The sequence below is a fragment of the Haliotis cracherodii genome, unplaced genomic scaffold, assembly GCF_022045235.1.
Source record: "Haliotis cracherodii isolate W230 unplaced genomic scaffold, xgHalCrac1.p SCAF_11, whole genome shotgun sequence".
Taxonomy (NCBI): Eukaryota; Metazoa; Mollusca; class Gastropoda; order Lepetellida; family Haliotidae; genus Haliotis; species Haliotis cracherodii.
In genome coordinates, this window is record NW_027266266.1 from 15,518,608 (window position 1) to 15,537,301 (window position 18,694).

General features: G+C 39.8%; 1 protein-coding gene across 4 annotated transcripts in view; it reads right to left on the reverse strand.

Annotated features, from left to right (window-relative positions):
* The window catches only part of LOC139456256 (protein unc-119 homolog B-like), a 40,290-nt gene that overhangs the window by 13,611 nt on the left and 7,985 nt on the right, over positions 1–18,694 (reverse strand). For 3 of the 4 annotated variants that reach the window (XR_011652518.1, XR_011652517.1, XM_071237875.1), the window contains exons 2-3: positions 2,674–2,787; positions 608–719 (exon numbers count right to left, since the gene is read on the reverse strand). Coding sequence is in view for 2 of the 4 variants with exons in the window: in XM_071237875.1 (XP_071093976.1) it covers positions 608–719; positions 2,674–2,787 (226 nt within the window). In the remaining 2 variants the exon portion in view is untranslated. The remainder of the gene's footprint in view (positions 1–607; positions 720–2,673; positions 2,788–18,694) is intronic. The other variant, XM_071237876.1, reaches the window with a different exon arrangement.

The following is an 18,694-nucleotide window of genomic DNA, read 5'->3' on the forward strand; positions in this document are numbered from 1 at the left end:
TCTCGATTAAAAATTTGAAACCTGAACAAAAGAACATTCTGGAATGGTTAATAGATGGTCTAGATTATATAGATTCAGTCATTAAGCCTGTAACTATCATTCGGAATACCTGTTTTCGAAAGTTGCATGATTAGAAATCACATTCCAACTGTCACTATTATGATCTGGTAAGCCACGCTCTGATTGGTCGGATGAAAGGTCATTCCGACATGACCTCTAATGGGATGTCCTCAGATCTTTGTTTAGCCAGAACTTATATCTGATTTTACCATGATTGGCAAGTTGTAGGAAGGGCACTGTCACTGAAATTAACCTTAAGGGGTGGGTCAGTGGTTGCGTGCATTTTACAAAGGAGTTAAATTCAGAAATAATATAAAATCTTCCACAGAATAATGAGACAAACAAGCAATAAAGTACATATGACACAGGAGATGGTGCAAAACTTTATCAGGGTCCCTTCCTCTAAACTTCAGACATTCTCAGTGCACAGTCAGTGGCATCTATCAACACAAATCATTGCATTTAGCTGTGGGCACTCCTGTTTACGTCTCCCCACATGTTAACAATCAGCACGTGAAGGCGAGGTGACACACAGTAAACTACATACGTGGCTCCGACTGTCCTCAGCTTGAGGAACTGTGGCGTAAACTGGTATCTGACAAAGCGGCCAGCGTTAGGATCACTATCTTCAAGGTCAAGGTCAGCATCTTCCACATCTTCTGAAGCAAATAGCATCATGATCAACAGTTATTGAGAACATTTTGAATAATCAGCTTTGATATGTCTGATAGCAGGGCTGTAGTCTTTTAGTGAATAAGTGGGTGATTGATATTTTACACCAGCTAGCTGCCTGTCTTGGCAGACAAACAAGTGGCTGACAGAATGAGCAACATGACCACCTAATCTTCATCAGTTGGCTTTAAAACAAAGCATGAAGTACTGTAGACCCATTCTCTCCTACACAAGTTTGCTTGTCATTGTACCCGGCCGCGTGGGTACTTGCTCAAAGACCCTGAAGATCCGTGGAAGAATAGGTCTTCAGCAACTCATGTTTGCCATAAAAGGCGACTTTGTGATAAGAGGCGACTAACATGATCGGGGGGTCAGTCTTTAACCACTAGGCTAACCACAAGTGTTAAGAGTTCAACAGGTACAGTGTTGGAAACTGCTTCTTGTCCTTTATTCCATGGCTAATGTCGTTAAAGAATCCACAGGATTTGCATAAATTTTCAAAATGTAGATGGTTTACACATAAGGAATAGTAACTGAAACAGGTTAGTTCTAAAGCAGGGACAATAATATGTATTATAGCTAAAATGGATAGAATTATCATTTAAAGGCCCGCATGTTATCAAAAATGAGCAGGCCACTGTAACTTGATAGTGCTCTCATATTGCTTGACAACCGGCCATCATCATGCCCGTTGTTAGGTGACGTCATAAGGTAGGGATAGGTGACGTCACGTTCAATAGTGACGTCATCTGGTTTATTCTATGACGTTTCCATATTTGTAAAAGTTGGTCAGTGACATTGGTGTCGATTGTAATAAATGTTTCAAAGCCTACGGCGGGCAGTTAATGGAAGACCCTGGGCTTCTGCAAATGATAATGCCCTGAAAAATAGTGTTACCCTTATAGTTAGAAAAGAACTGCAACAACTTATGTAGTCAAGTTCCAATGGCATGAATAGCTGGACACCAACATCAGGATTACCAAAATTTCTCAAAATGTTAATGCATCACAACACTTTCAGCCAAACCCTAGGTTCTGAACCCTCACAAGGCCATAACAATGGTATAAGAGGGCAAACGTTCACCGACGCGAATCATAATATAACTTCCGTGCTACAAGTGCTGTATAGCATTTGTAGTGTTTCTTTGCTTGTTGTTCAAAGCCACATTCAACAATCCAGCTATATGACGGCCTGTAATTAATCCTGTCTGGACAAAATATCCATTGGCTGACATCAATCGATGCAATCACAATGACAGTGAGCCTGATCGACTAATCCCATTAGTCGCCTCTTTATGTATTTTTCTTTTGTTTGTTGTTTAACGCCGCACCAAGCAATATTCCACCTACATGACAGCAGTCTGTAATTAACCGTGTCTGGTCCAGACAATCAAGTGATTGATATCATGAGCATCAAACCACGCAATTGGGATACGATAGCATGCATCAACCAAGTAAGCGAGTCTGACCACCCAATCCCGTAAGTCGCCTAATACAGCAAGCATGGGTTGCTGAAGACCAATTCTAACCCTGGTCTATCTTCATGGGGTACATTCTTAGTTGCTTATGGACGATACTCCTTTATCTGGGATACAGTAGTGGGATCCAACTTCCTCACTCATACCTAACACAGAAACTTTGAGGGCTGACCACTTCATATTCTAGGTGTATGGGAGTAAGAAATTGTACATCTTTAAACAGTGACAGAGAAACTTTCTTTGAAAGAAGACTTCAAAAAACAAAAATGTGTATAGAAATTTCCATGTCATCCAGTAAATCCTTTAAAAAGTAACAATTAATTTTATCAAAGAAAAATAGGAAAATAAAACAACATTTTCAGAATAAAATTCCCCAAACCCACCACTGAGACAAAGTGTATTGTAGACTAAGATACACACAGAGAGCATGCAGAATTGGGATGGGAAAGGGTCTTGAAACTTACCAGGCGGGGGAGGTTTAGCTACTTCAAACAGCACGGTGCCGGACTCCATATCCCGCAGCTTGAAGCGAGTGAAGTCAATTCCATACACATTGGCCTCTGGTGGGCACAGGTACTCTGAAACAAAACATGGTACATTAACTTTGACACAAGTCTTATGACAGACCAAACAGATCTTCCATTATCATAACTATCACAAGGCCACAAATCTACATTAACTTTGACACAAGTCTTATGACAGACGAAACAGATCTTCCATTATCATAACTATCACAAGGCCACAAATCTACATTAACTTTGACACAAGTCTTATGACAGACAAAACAGATCTACCATTATCATAACCATCACAAGGCCACAAATCTTTTCATTGGACAGTTTGCAGATTTTTATTCTTCCAACAAATTAGCTTGTACAAAATAAAAATTCTTTTGTCATCAGACAGTGTTGGAGTACTGATGGTTTTTTCCACCAGTCATTGACTCATTGACACACTGGCAGTAGCTTCAGAGCTGAGTAAACATTTTGAGATTTAAAAAGAATGAAATAATGTTTTAGATGTACATAACGGTTCTAAATATAGGCTTGACTCGGAAAGTAAATTAGCTCGTAATTGTGATTCGGAAATTAGCTCCGTTGTATGCATGCTGAAAAAGGTTCTTTGTGTATTCACGCGTGCAGTTTGTATACATTTGAGTTTTTCATTTTATGCATGCGTTTCTGCACTCACGTTAATTAAAATTGGGCCTTGCAATATTTAGGGGCGTATTTTACGCAAATACGCAACATATCTGTAGCTCTGAGCCTACTAGTCAAGTAAAAGTTATCCTCAGGGCTAGTATAATTTCAGGTGTTATTAGGGCTGTCCTTATATGTTATAACAAATTCAGGTAAAGTTGCATCCCGAAAATCATGACGAGGTAGTCTTAGAACATGTAGAAGGGGGGACTCTGGGATCTTTGAGATTTCACATAAAGATTACGTACTGGCTCAAAAAACATGCTTGATATTAATGAATAACATTGGATTTAAGACATGAAATCCTTTACCACTGTTCAAACTAAAATCGGAAAAAAACATTCACTAATTGTTGATAGGTATCTGTTCTCCCTAAATCTGCTACCTATAATAACACCAATGAGAGGCCTGATAGCCGTAAAATGACTTAAGCAAGTCTAACATTTCTATAAACATGATTAACATAAAACCTATTACAATTCTCCAGAGTATTGTAAATAATCTATCACACATGGTTATTGTCTGGCCACAAAGCGATATACCATGTAAAGTGAATATCACACGGACTGATATTTCTGCGATCGGCCTCTACAGTAGCAAACAAAATGCCAAAACACCAAGCTAAAATATCGGTTACTCCCGAGTTCCTCGTGACCAGGAAGTCAGGTGGTAAACGACACTCCTTCAGGGAAGTGTGGATACTACTCATGCAGATTATTTCCTGTTGCCATGGAAACGATGCATCAAACAACAACAAATCCATAAAAGTGTCATCCGCAATGCTGTTTATACCATGAATGGTGACAATGTGCTCTATCATGCTCTATCATTATAATTGATCTGTGATTACACTCAACCCATAAACAGTGCTATGTTGCTTATGGTTAGAGGACTACATTAATAACCAATACCATACACGACTTAACTATTCGTGTATAATACGCACACATGTGTTATATGCACCCTTAAATATGGGCAATTAAATTCTGGAAAAATATATCTGTAGCATATAAACATTTCAGGCTATCAGCATTGACCTCTAAATTAACGATCTTTCAACTCTAATAATTTTCTAACAAGAGCCGCCTATTTCTAATTTGGAGAGTGCCCTGGGCGCTTATTACGTCAAATATGATATTCAAAACACTATTCATCTAGTCCCTGCAAACTGGTGTCGTGTGGGTTCGGGAGCTTTATAGGACTCAAAAATACCACGATACTTCCACACGAAAGCGTGATGGTAAATGATCATGATGGAACTGTCATCATGGAGTTTGGCAAGGTTGATGGAATGCCTGTTTATAATTTCAAAATAAGTTGCTGATTTGCTAATCGAATACGCAGGATTACTTCACAATATTTTGATGATACGCACAACTTATATTTTTGTAGCGTATCTGTAATGTTCGTTGCATAATTGATACGCTTGGGTTTTATTTTACTGCATATTACTGCATTTCTGATGCATATTTTATGCAGATACGCAGCTTATCTGGAGCTCTGACAAGGTCTTAATCAGTCTGAAATAATGACTCCCAACAAGCCTGGCAGGCTGGTGACTCAAACATAACCTGTCTTGTAATAATAAGTGTCCATTTGTATGGTGTGTTTCCCATGCTGAACATCATGCGAACTATTCCCCCAGTAAATGCACTCAAAATTCATTCTCAGCTCCCTGGATAGTATACAACCTAAGCTGACTGAGGCGCTAGAAGGTTAACAGCCAAGATCCTAAAGGTTCCCATTCACAGCTGATAGAACAGAAGTATATTTCAAAGTCATTTTCCCAAGGAGACACCACCTGTGTTGCAGGCTTCGGTGTGGGGCAGGACCAATCGTCCAGAAACTCCCAGAAGCTAAGCTGCCCAATATGGTCACCCATCAAAGGACTCCCTGCTTAACTTTACCTGATTTGTGACCCGTGCACTGTGCACAGGACCACGTGTCACTTGTTTTGTACATACTGGTGTAGCTAATCATTATCATTTTTCTCAGACGTTCTATGCTCAGATATAGCTTTTGCTCCACTGGGCTCCGTTCAACAATGCGATCTTAGCGCTACGATGAACATAAGTCTATGTCAGTATGGGAGTTAAGATCACCGTAGCACTAGGATCGCTTTGAGGAAAAGGGAGCGCTGTAAGTGAGTCGTATATCAATTAGTGATTTAATACAGTCAGTGTCAGCAGAAAGAAATAGACACTTGGGCAGTTTAGAATAAATTACGTCTATCCCGACATAAATGTTACTAGCCACGAGATACGGAACAGGCAGCTATTTCCAGGGTGTTACCTTGACTTACAAAAGTTGGGGTCCAGGGACCTCAATAAGTAATTTTAAGGGTCCTTGCAGGCAATATGAGGGACTGACATGTAAAGTAATGAAATGGTGTTGTGTGCTGTACAGTTTGATAATTTCTAGAACTTGGAATGAATCAAAGATCACGAGGACAGTGGCCATGATTAATGTATGAAATGTCAGACACCCATAACTGTTCTTGATAAGGTGTTGGTCCAATGAATATTGTTGTGCGTCCCTAGAGACGCAGTGTATTTTTTTCTGTGTCATTCTCTACATCTGAGCGTACTGGACTCACATTTGTGCATCGCCTAAAACCCTGTATTTCGTACACTGGTCTTAATATGCGGGCCCTACAATGTACATGATGTAGGTGTCGCCCTGGTCATGCTTCTACCACGCTATCTGTCTATCATCGTGACAATTACTGTTGTTGATGGCCAGGTAAAGCCCAATTAGCCGTGGCAAGGCCAGGCATTGATCAGCCTGAGACTAAGGCAGAGTATTGATTGGCTGATGATGATGCTGCTGTTGCTGCACTGTCAGCTGACTGTCATCCTCGTCACGATGACCTTCACCTTTTGCTCTACATGTTGGGATGAGAAATCCATGTCCGTTCAAGACATAATTCATTCATGATCTAAATGACTTTGCTGTTTTTCAACACTTCCAAATATTGGGGATTCAAACTACTTGGGAAAAAGAAACAACACACAAAAAGCTCTTCGTTGGACATGTCATGACACCACAAATGCCATCCCATCTTGTCAAGCTTTTGTCCAGTCAGAGAATTTCATATCTGGTGTGATGCTAGGAAAATTTCTCTTCTCATTGATCGAGTGAATGAGTTTGGTTAACTTCACATTCAACAGACATCCTATTGTGGGGGGAAAGCCCAGAGTAATTCAAGTGTTAGATGTCAATCATTCAACAGACATCCTATTGTGGGGGGAAAGTCCAGAGTAATACAGGTCTTAGATGTTAATCATTCAACAGACATCCAATTGTGGGAAAGCCCAGAGTAATTCAAGTGTTAGATGTCAATCATTCAACAGACATCCTATTGTGGGAGGAAAGCCCAGAGTAATTCAAGTGTTAGATGTTAACCATTTTGGTGAAACCCACGAGCCTAATCAGGAAAAATCTGGCATTCAAAACCAAGACAACAGGATTCTGTCATGTCTAAGGGACACAACTCATGCCATCCATCCTTTAGTCCTTATAATGATAACATATAGCAAACCCCTAAACTAGGGGAAATTTGGGCAGTTTGGCAAAGACTACAGGACTAGTGCCAATTTCTAACGCATCAGCGTAAACTATTGATATTATATCACGCCATGATTTCTTTAAATATAAGAAAAATAGAAATAACAAAAAACAACAACTAATTGCTGGACATCTCTTGCAAAAGAATGATATGTATAAATATTGTCCATAATACCGAACTGTGAAACCCGTTGCAACAATGACCCATTTAGCAAGTATTAAGATACATTTTGCAGAGTCAGTATTTTGCAAAACATAGGTTACTGGGGCCGGAATGTCCACGTTAAAGAGTGTTTTATAGAAGAATATCTAGTAGTTGTTTTGTCAAAACCAGGATTTTATAAGAAGCAAAATAATTCACAATGCAAGTCCTGCGGGAAGCAAAAAAACATGGTAGTTTGAATAATTAAATCAATCAAATGATCAGGTTGCATGTTAAAATAGTACAGAGGTGTCAGCATCTTCAGGCTCCTGAGTATGTAGGATGACATCAGTAAAGTCTATTAAAATATTACATTGCATGTTACCATGGTTACATAAACCTTGCATTTCTGTCCTGAAGAGAAAAGTTCATGGAGCCAGTGGTTGATTTTCTTCCATCAAAGCGAACATTGAAATCCCCATCCATAATAGTTGGGGAGTATTTCAATACTGGGCCTCAACTCCTCGACTCCTTGACTGTGTTGATTTTGCCATCAGAAGGGATAAATAATTCAAATCATCATCTATCAAGGATCCTTCTAATAGTATTAGTTCTCATTTAATTATTGTTGGGTTTTTTTAAGAATTGAAATGGTTGAAACGTTTTGATTAATATGTTTTGAAAATATCTATATGTCGTTTTAAAATTGGTGGATTAAATTTGCGAACTGAGATTGTTAATGGCTGTATTCTTGAAGTGGGTTAAGTACTGGAAAGCTATTGTCCCACTGAAAGAATATGTATGTTCCACATCATTCAAATCCATGTCGGCGTGACAAGCAAACTACTAGGCTACCCCTCCGCCCTATATTCATAAAGATACTGCCTCCATGAGCTGTACATCGAGCTGTACATCGAGCTGCACCATACAACCCATGCTTCAGGTGTGTCAGCTCAACCCCATCCACATCCAGTCCCGTTGATTTTAATCAAGTTTGCGGGCAATTCAATATTCAACCCATGCTTGTCATAAAAAGCGACTATGCATGTCGTAAAAGGCGACAAACGGGATCGGGTGGTCAGGCTGGCTGACTTGGTTGATGCATGTCATCGGTCCCAATTGCATGGATGCTCATAATATTTATCACTGGATTGTCTGTATTTACAGACCGCCGTCATAAATCTGGAATATTGCTCAGAGTGGCGTTAAACAAAAACCCAACCAACCAACCATTTTTTAATGACTGTGCATACTTGGAAATAAACTTAGAAACAAAAGATTTCTAACCCAGACTCCTCAAATGGCTTTAACATAAGAAATGATCTAACATCAGAAACACATTAGCACATGATGGGTTTCCATGCACCAAGAACATGACACATTAATAACAGGGACAGTTGTTAACAAGATCTATTCAACAAGCGCATTCACCGTTTCTTCCATGTAATCTAGGAGAAGCCTACAAACTACTACCCAGTTCATCAGGTGAAGCCTCAACAACACTCCGCTATTTATCCCGATTAAAAAAATTATTTTTTAAAAGAATAAGAAACGATTTGTCATCAGGAATCAAGGGAAAGGAGACTTAATTGGGAATCACTGGCACATTATTTAACCACGTAGAAGTAATTCACTGCGACACTCTTTAACCATTAACACTTCAAGGCACAGCTGTTTCGACAGTGAACAGAAATACACACATCAGGGTCTTCGTGAAACATGATTCAGCACACAGATTGCCCATAATTTCACCTGACTCCAACAAAATTAAGTCAAAATTTCAGAAAAGTTACATAGTGTACAAATTCAAATTAACTGAATTAAAAATACTGAACACTTTGAAAACACATTTTGAATCTTGATAATAACAAGTGACTGGAAGCTTATATCCTGGTATGACAAGGTGAAGGAGGATTCAAACTCAGACAACATTATTGCAATTTGTTGCATGCCTTCAGCCTTCAGCCTTCAGCCTTCAGGCCTCACACTGACATACCAATTTCTTCGTTTCCTGTCAGCGAAAAATTATTTCCAAAATTCCACTACATGTTTTCATACTGTTTTAGTATATGTTTGCTTTCTCTTATCGTGCTAATTGATGAACAGAAATTTGAATTCTGAGCCTCTACACAACACACAATAACTGCTCCTGTTTCCTCTCATCAATCATGGTGGGATGGCAAAGACAATTGTCAATGATTGTATCACAGCCAGGTGTTGATATTCTTGAGAGTTTGTCAGATTACACAGCTGATAATCTTATTACTTCGTTTATTTTTCCAATAATGGCAGCTGTGCAAGTGACAGAGGCAGATCCAGGATTTTGAAAAAACAAGGAACACTTGACCCCAGTTACAAATTAATCAAAAACACACCAAGAGACTGACATAGTAAGGTGATATTGCTCAAGTAGTTTGTAATTGTATTATTCAGAAAGTGAATGGTGAGTTGTATTTTTTACCGCTTTAGCAATAAAATTAACCATGGATAAGGGACACCAGAAATGGGCTTCACACATTGTACCAATAAGGGTTATCGAACCCAGGTCTTTGATATGACAAGCAAACACATGAACTACTAGGCTACCCCTTAGCCCCTTATTCATGAAGATACCTGCCTCCTGAGTGAGTGAGGGAGTATTGTTTTATGCCGCTTTTAGTAATATTCCAGCAATACCTCTGTGGGGAACACCAGAAATGGGCTTTAGACATTGTACCCATGTGGGAAACCGAACCCGGGTCTTCAGCGTGACAAGCGAACACTTTAACCACTAGGCTACCCCTCCGCCCCACTGCTCCATAAGCTTAACATTGCACTGCACCATACAACCTGTCATTCAGGTGTGTCAGCTCAACCCCATCCACATCTACCCAGCATCTATTGTAGGATAAACAAGTTGTTCTAGAATCAATACAGCCCACCAGTTGTTTACCTAGGTGATTACAAAAGCACCTCCAGTCCTTCAGACAAAGCAGAGCGAGCCCAGCCGCTAACATACTGGCAAGTGATATGTGCAATAAGTGGAGATAGACCCTCACACAATACCAGTATTGATCAACGCTTTGCTTACATTAGATACAGACAAATGTCCCAGTGACGTTCCAAACAGCTTTCCATTGGACAAACAGGACCTGCTGTCACTGGCAACCAATGCGTATTCACCACATTGTCATTAGTGTTGGCGCCAATGGACATGGCAATAATGGTGGATGCTAAATTGTGTGATGATAATTAATGTGAAAATCCATCACTAAGGTCATCATAAGCTTGCTGGAATGTACAGAAAGGACTGAACAGTCAGAAATCAATGTGTAGCTTTCATAATAATTCAGTTTAGCTGTGTAATCATATTTTGCCCCAAAAAATCTTCATGCGAGTCGAGTAATATACCAGCAGATTATGGATCAGCTCCTTGTGGAAAGTTTCTGATATGAATTATTCATAAGATGAAGTGTCAAGAAATCAGAAAAAGGCATGTGGAAGATGTTGACTTGCAGTTGGTACAATCACACTGCCGTCACATAGCAATCAGGTCTTCGGTAACACAGCATTAATCATGTATTGCCTCAACAGAGCATCAAACTTATTATTTATGAGGATGCTTCACACGGATGAAGAGTCAGAGCTATGAACTATTAGGTGTGTTGTCAAGTCAGCAAAGAGGAGAATTGGAATATGTACAGAGTTTTTACAAAAAAGTATTTCAAGGTCACAAATTAAGTGAAAATATTGAAGTGTAATGATGCAATGAGTTGTTTCAATTGTAAGATCTGTTTGCATGGTTTGGGGGTCCTACCTTTGAATTGAATGACATAAACAGTGTTTTAATATGCACATGTTGATTTTAGACTGGTTAAAAGTCACAATGTTTTCACATAAAACTCCATGACATCAATCAAACCTGTTTAGTGTAGTCCTGCACAATGACTGTGGAATATATTTATTTCATGAAAAAAATATATCTAGAAACGCATACAAAAGCAAGTCTAACTAGCTCTAGCTAACTCTAATCCATATGAAATCAGCACAGGGAATTTTTATTTTTTTTCAGTCAAGAAGGATATTGTGTAATATAAGATTTCAGAGACTAAAAGTTAGTCTATGTTTAGTGTTGTGACCCATCGATTTCCCACTGAGCCACTAGGGCAGGTGATGAAAGGGTATACAATCTTACATGTCTTTTGTTGTCTGCATGTGGTCATTCTCAAGGCTGCAGTTATTGAATTTGTTTTATACCACGACTATTGTATTGTTTCACTATAAGGTATCCCAGTGTTTTCTTACTCGTTCAGGTGTTTCTTGCATTTAGACGCCTCATAAGTTAATTAAAGCACTCCTCCTCAGTTTGGGGTGAAAATGTAAAACCTCAAGCTCACCTAAATCCCCCAAACTTAATCATGCCAATTTCCCCTTTGTTCTCTACTATAAACCTAAACATTGATTGGCAGAAACAGTCTGCAGCTAACCTCCACTTATGATACACCGCCAAGTCGATATCTCAAACAATAAAGTACAAAGGTTGACAATTTCAATTGTCCAGAACCCATGGAATGTATAATTTGGTGGTCGGAGAGTGGTGGCCCTGCCAAAGTAATGTTTGTGTGTTTGTTGTTAATGCTGCATCCATCAAAATTCCAGCTATGTGACGGGGTCCTGTAAATAATCAAGTCTGGACCAGACAATCCAATGATTGATATTATGAGCCATGATCAATGCCATCAGGGTGCAATGAACCAGGGCCTGACTTCCTGATCAATTAAATTGCTTTCCACAGCCAACATAGGTTGTTCGGGGCTTATTCTAAGCCAGAGGGAGTGAGTATGGTTTTTGCCACTTTTAGCAATATTCCAGCAATATCACGGCGGGGGACACCAGAAATGGGCTTCACACATTGTACCCATGTCGGGATTCCAACCCGGGGCTTCGGCGTGACGAGCGAACGCTTAAACCACTAGGCTACCCGACCGCCCTATTCTAAGCCAGAATCCATACAGGGTAACAAAATCACGTTGTTTCTTCAATAAATGTTCTATTCTCTTTAAGAAATATTCCCACAACCTTCATTTTAGAGGAGAAGTAAACAACAGAAGTTTCAAGTGCCACTTGTTCTGTGGCAAGTAGATGAGATTATTTTGGATTTGCCAACAGCTCCACTGTGGCATCACATGCTGTGCTTGCCAGAAATACAACTGCTTCCAAAATGAAAGGATGATTTTATACAACAGTCCAACATACTACAGCAGTATCATCTAGTGGTGCTTGTAGTTTCTCACAATATCAGAAGTAGGATGTTCATAGATTGGTTGGTTGGTTTGTTGTTTAACGTCGAACTCAGCAATATTCCAGCTATATGACGGTGGTCTGTAAATAATCAAGTCTGGACCAGACAATCAAGTGATTAATATCATGAGCATCAATCCACGCAATTGGGATCAATGACATGTGTCAACCAAATTGCGAGCCTGACCACCCAATCCTGTTTGTCGCCTTTTACGACAAGCAGTCACCTTTAACGACAAACAGGGGTTGCTGTCATAGAGTTCTTAAATTCGGACTATTGCCTTTCTGTTCAAGAACATTATTTCCAGGCCATGACTTCATAAGAAACACCATTTAACAATTCTCAGGATTCAAGAAAAGTGAGTGAGTGAGTTGGGTTTAACGCCGCTTTTAACAGTATTCCAGTTTTATCACGGCGTGTCAGCTTAATGTGGGATGAAAACCTGAAGTGATGCAGGTCTCAGACGTTTACCACTTCGGGGAAACCCATGAGCATGGGTATGGTGCTGACAACCGGGGCGAACCTGGATTCAGACCCCCAATCATAAGTTTTCTGGCGTGCCCAAGGGACGCAACTCTACACAGCGAATCATGGCGCCTTAGACGACTGAGCCACTCGTGCCCCCGGATTCAAGTAAAAGTGCAACAGTAACTGTCAATGGATGTTGCTGACATAAGGTTACCTCAACATGCCTATAGCCTTTCATATCCAGACCCGTGAAGATTTGGGGTAGAATAGGTCTTGAGCAACACACGCTTGCTGTAAAAGGCGACTATGCTTGTCGTAAGAGGCGACTAATAGGATCGGGTGGTCAAGTTCGCTGCCTTGGTTGATGCATGTCATCAATCTCAATTGCGTGGATTGATGCCCATGATTTTAATCACTGGATTGTCTGGTCCAGACTCGATTATTTACAGACAGCCACTGTATAGCTGGAATATCGCTGAGTGCAGCATTAAACAACAAACCAAACAACACTACATATCCAACCACATGAAATGTTGATATATTGTCTATCAAAGGTCAAGGTAATCTTTGAGGTTATTGTGAAACATGACTGTAGCATTCAGAATACACACAACCATAACATATCATACATGAAGAGGCTACCTTAACTCAGAAACTGACAATGAACAGGTAGAACTCAAAAGCTGTAATGTCCCAGATGAAGAAGTAATGCCCTCGCCATGCTAAAACGATGACAACTTTGGGGAATTTGTACTAGCTCACAGAAACGTGTACTAGCTGCATGCGAACAGCTAGTATTAGTTCTAACACTGCAATGATAACTATACAAAAACTGAACGGTGACCTTGACCTTATCTAATACAAGTTGAATGACAAATACATGTACATGCATTAATACTTATTCTGGATTTTTTCAATCATGTCTTTGACCTTTTCATGGCATGTCCCAAATGAATTCCCCAGGGGGAATTGGAAGAAGTTAGTGAAAGAATAGTCTTTATACAGTAGACATTAGAAAACTCATTGACTGTGACGTCAAACTTACAACGAAATCGTAAAGGAATCTCGTTTCACAGGGATCTCAACTGATCAACCCTGGAATCTCAACAGAGCTCTTTGAACAACGACACAATCAGCTAGTCAACAACCAGATCTTTATAAGCTGTCAAACAAGTTATACTGATCCAATTTCATGCTGAGAATCCTCACTAGGAATAGCAGTTGAAAAGACCCCATGTAAATAAGTCATTAACAATCTAAAGGACTGGCAGTTGCACAATATATGGGCAATATTTGATGTAATGATAATGGGCACACACATATTGTGATCCAACAGCCCTACTGTGATACTTGGTATAATACAATACATGACAACACTCGGCGGTTCTGTCCAGACAGAATGGGGAAATTATGCCAAGCTTATCAAGAGATTATTCCATAAATATGTCTGATTTCTCCACACTAGCCCTGCAGGGTTCATGACACACATGAATAAAATATGAAGGAAGTACAGTTCTTCCTTGATGAAACTGGCCATGTCTGCACAGATATAGACTCTCATTATTGTAGCACAGTACTCGACCAACCGATGGGACGAAGAGCTTGCCACGCAGGACACTGTATCCTGAAGTGTCCAACAACCAGTCTCAGTTTTACTGTAGTCGGTCGTTACCGAGGACATCATGACACCATCCATTACTTCTACGTAAATCAATACCACATGACAACAGCTTCGAATTAACACAGAAATTGCAAATAGCATTTGAAGTATAAGCACATCGTCAGAAAGCAAAGACTGGAGCGAGCATAAGAGGGTGAGGTGAAATTGGGTTTAACGTCGCGTCCAAGATTATTGCACTTATATAGCGACGTGCATGTACGTGGGTGTGTTTGTGTGGCTGCTTGTACTAGTCTTGACTGATGCCAATTTATAGTGCTAGCTCACTGAGATACCATGCCGCAGTTAAACATAAATACCCCACTCAGACACAGTATACTGACTCCGAGCCGACCAGTCCTTGTTTTTGCCCCTTAATGCCGAGCGCCAGACAGGATAACAACAAGTACCATCTTTTAACGTCTTTTGGTATGACGCGGCCGGGGATCGAACCCAGGACCTTCCGCTCTCCGGGCGGATGCTCTACCGCTAGACCACGGAGGCGGTCGAGCATAAGAGGGACCTTTTCAACATTTATGCAGGATTGCTTAGGGCCTTTACAAGTAATAGAACTGATGCATTGTTATTATTGTGGCCTCGAGATCATGCCGATATAAGTCATATGCAAGAATTGATATTGTTTTTCTTATCTTACCATGACACACCAAACTTATTCTTATAACGTCAAGTGTATATATTTAAACCGAATGACACATCTGATTATTCCCATCAAAAGTTGAGGAGAATATCACCCGAGGCGTTAAAAGACGTTAAAAGGCGTTGTGTGAAATAACTTTTGGATCTCAGCAAATGCTTTTAGATTAGTCAGCAGAAATTACAACTGAAAACAATAAGAAAATGATACAACATTGCATAACTAGCAGCAATAGAAATTACATCAGCCCCCTAGCCTGGAACAGTTTCACAAATGAGGTATCCTAAGGGCTAGTAGAATTTCAAACAGTTTGCTATATGTTATCACCATTTGGGCTAGTCGACTTCCTTGGTTTATTTCTATTCCTGATTATAATCAGTCAATCTTAGAGAAGATAACCATGGGGGCGACATTTTGCACATGTTTATACACTTTCCTTCAAGTAATAATGGGCAATTTATAGAATGAGTGAGTGAGTTGGGTTTAACGCAGCTAAGAACAGTATTCCACTTATATCACTGAGTGTCAGCTTGTGTGAAGAAAACCCGAGCGATGCAGGACATGGACCACTTGTAACCAACTACTAGTGCATAGAATATCCTTTTTCTCTGTTGTCCTTCATAAAGAACAAGTCTTCCTTTAAAGTAAGTGAGTGAGTACAATTTAACACTGCCTTAGACAGTATTTCCGTTACATCACACATCAGTTTTACAAGCTGAATCTTAGACTGAGTACCGGTAGTCATGTTAATACATATGACTGTATGAACTTCCTTTCTTTCAGAGATCAATTCAATTTACATTTTAATTCTTTGTTGGTCAAACAAGCCAGATCTTAAGCTGAGTATGGACAACTTATCCCATATCACAGGTGAAACAGATAAGTCATGTTTAGTCGTGCATCATTTCTGAGCATCAGACTGTATCATGTCATGATGGGACTGTAGGCACTTGGGAAGACAGTGAGGCAGGTTCAGGTCAAGTGTCTCAAAGAGTGTTTTTTTATCCAAAACACCCAGTAACTAAAGAACCAGTAAGTAATGCAGAACTCCTGGGCCCACTTGCACAAAGCGATCTTAGTGCTAAGATGATCGTAATCTCATACCTTAACATAGTTTGGGGGGGGGGCGTGAAGATTCAGGGAGTAAAAGGCGACTAACGGGATCGGGTGGTCAGGCTCCCTGATTTGGTTGATGCATGTCATCGAGCCCAATTGCGTGGATCGATGGTCATGATATCAACCACTGGATTGTCTGGTCCAGGCTCGATTATTTACACACCGCCGTCATATAGCTGGAATATTGCTGAGTTCGGCGTTCAACAACAAACATGCAAACATGTAACACAGGCTTACAATAGTTGTAGTGGTAAGATCGCTTTCTGCAAGTGGGCCCTGATAAAAATATGCTTGAAGGATGCAGGTGGTTTGCTATTTTACACAAGAGTCTGAAAACATGGAATATCCTTGTGAAAGCCAAGCCTTTCACCCGAGTGACATCTTCAATTACAACCCACTGTAGCCATGTTTGACATCAATAATCCCCTTTCTATACTAATTACATCTAAAACTACACAATCGGTAGCCTGAAATACTGCTCTATTCTGCCATGATGAAAACATGGGTTAAGAGAGATTACCATGGCAACTTAAATGTGTCTATCATGAACTGCCTAAACACAATACTTATGACATCTTGTTGATCAATATTGATACAGTTGCCATCTCTACTGTGTTGCTCAACTTACTGTAAACTAAAAATATAAAGAACTAAGGACGTCACAATTCACCCATATTTCCAAGCATCGATAATACTGAGATGTTATGTTACGCAATGCACATTTATTTGTCTCGATTCATATTTGAATCGACCTCCTCCAAGGTCTAGTGGGAGTGTCATACCAAAGGACATTAAAAGATGGTACTTTATGTTATCCTGCCTGGCGCTCTACATTTAGGGGCTAAAACAAGGATTGGTCGGCTCGGAGTCAGTATACAGTGTCTGAGTGGGGTATTCATGTTAACCTGCAGCATGGTATCTCAGTGAGCTAGCACTATAAAATCGGCATTAGTCCAGACTAGTACAAGCAGCCACACACACATGCATGCACATTGCTATATAAGTGCAATAATCTTGGACACGATACTAAACCCCATTTCACCTTGCCCACCTCGTATTTGAATCCTGTTTCAATTCATTTATCAATTCATTTATCATTTCAATTATTTATTCTGTATTGTTTTACACATGGAACAAGTAAAACAACCATCGAAAGGGCAAATGGGCCACACCTATATTTTAATTAACAATATTAGCATTATTAATTAAGGCTACCGTATTCGACATAATAAGCGCCCTGGCCGCTCTCAAAATTAGAAATGGGGAGCTCTTTTTAGAATATTATTTTGTTGAAAAAAAACACAGAGTTGACAGATAAATTTTGAGGTTTACGCTGACAGTATTAACTGTATTAAACAACATGCATATATACAAGAAAAGGCTCCTACAATCTGGTAGTTTCAACTGTTCCTTTGAAATTAAACCATTCTGAAGTTTGGTTAGGATGATAATACCAGTGCCAGTGGCTGCCAGTGTCTGTATATACAGGAATTCTTCCAGAGACACTGACATTAGGACATTTTCGTAAATTTATGAGCTTTGGATAGGACATTCTTCCACACCATTACCAAATACAGATAAAATATTCAGGACAATTTTGGTGACAATCATTGCTAATGCACTAAAAAATGAACTGATCTGAAACCTGACATATGATCGACCACACGTCATGACAAGACACGGCGTGAGAAGGTGTATCAGTCAATGTGATCATCTGTGGATAAGCTTGCATGCGCACCAATAATCCATCAATAACTGTGGTCAAGAGATTACTAACAACACTCCAGCTAGTCCCAGACAGTGATGTATCTATTGATCACTTCATCAATGTCCTGGAGATGTCCGCCCCCTTGGTGTACACACTGGCTGTCTACGGGTTCTACGACATCAATACACCACTAGTCTGAAGCATGAGTCAAGCAAAATCTACCCTTTTCCACAAAATTTCTTCTTGGTTATCACTAAACTCTAACCGTGTGCGTCTACCATATGAATTTTATTGACTTTCCCGTCACATTAATTATATATATTGTTTTACTGTAAAATCTGCAGATGACACTGCAATGTTTAATCAAAGATTTAGAACTCATATAGAGTAATGAAATTTCTAATTTTAGATCCTGATGTAAGGATGACTGTCTATATTAAATGCCCAATTGGTTGGTTGGTTTGTTGTTTAACGCCGCACTCAGCAATATTACAGCTATATGACGGCGGTGTGTAAATAACCGAGTCTGGACCAGTCAATCCAGTGATATCATGAGCATCGGTCCATGCAATTTGAATCGATGACATGCTTCAACCAAGTCAATGAGCCTGACCCTCCGATCCCGTTAGTCACCTCTTACGACAAGCATAGTCGCTTTTTGCGGCAAGCATGGGTTGCTGAAGACCTATTCT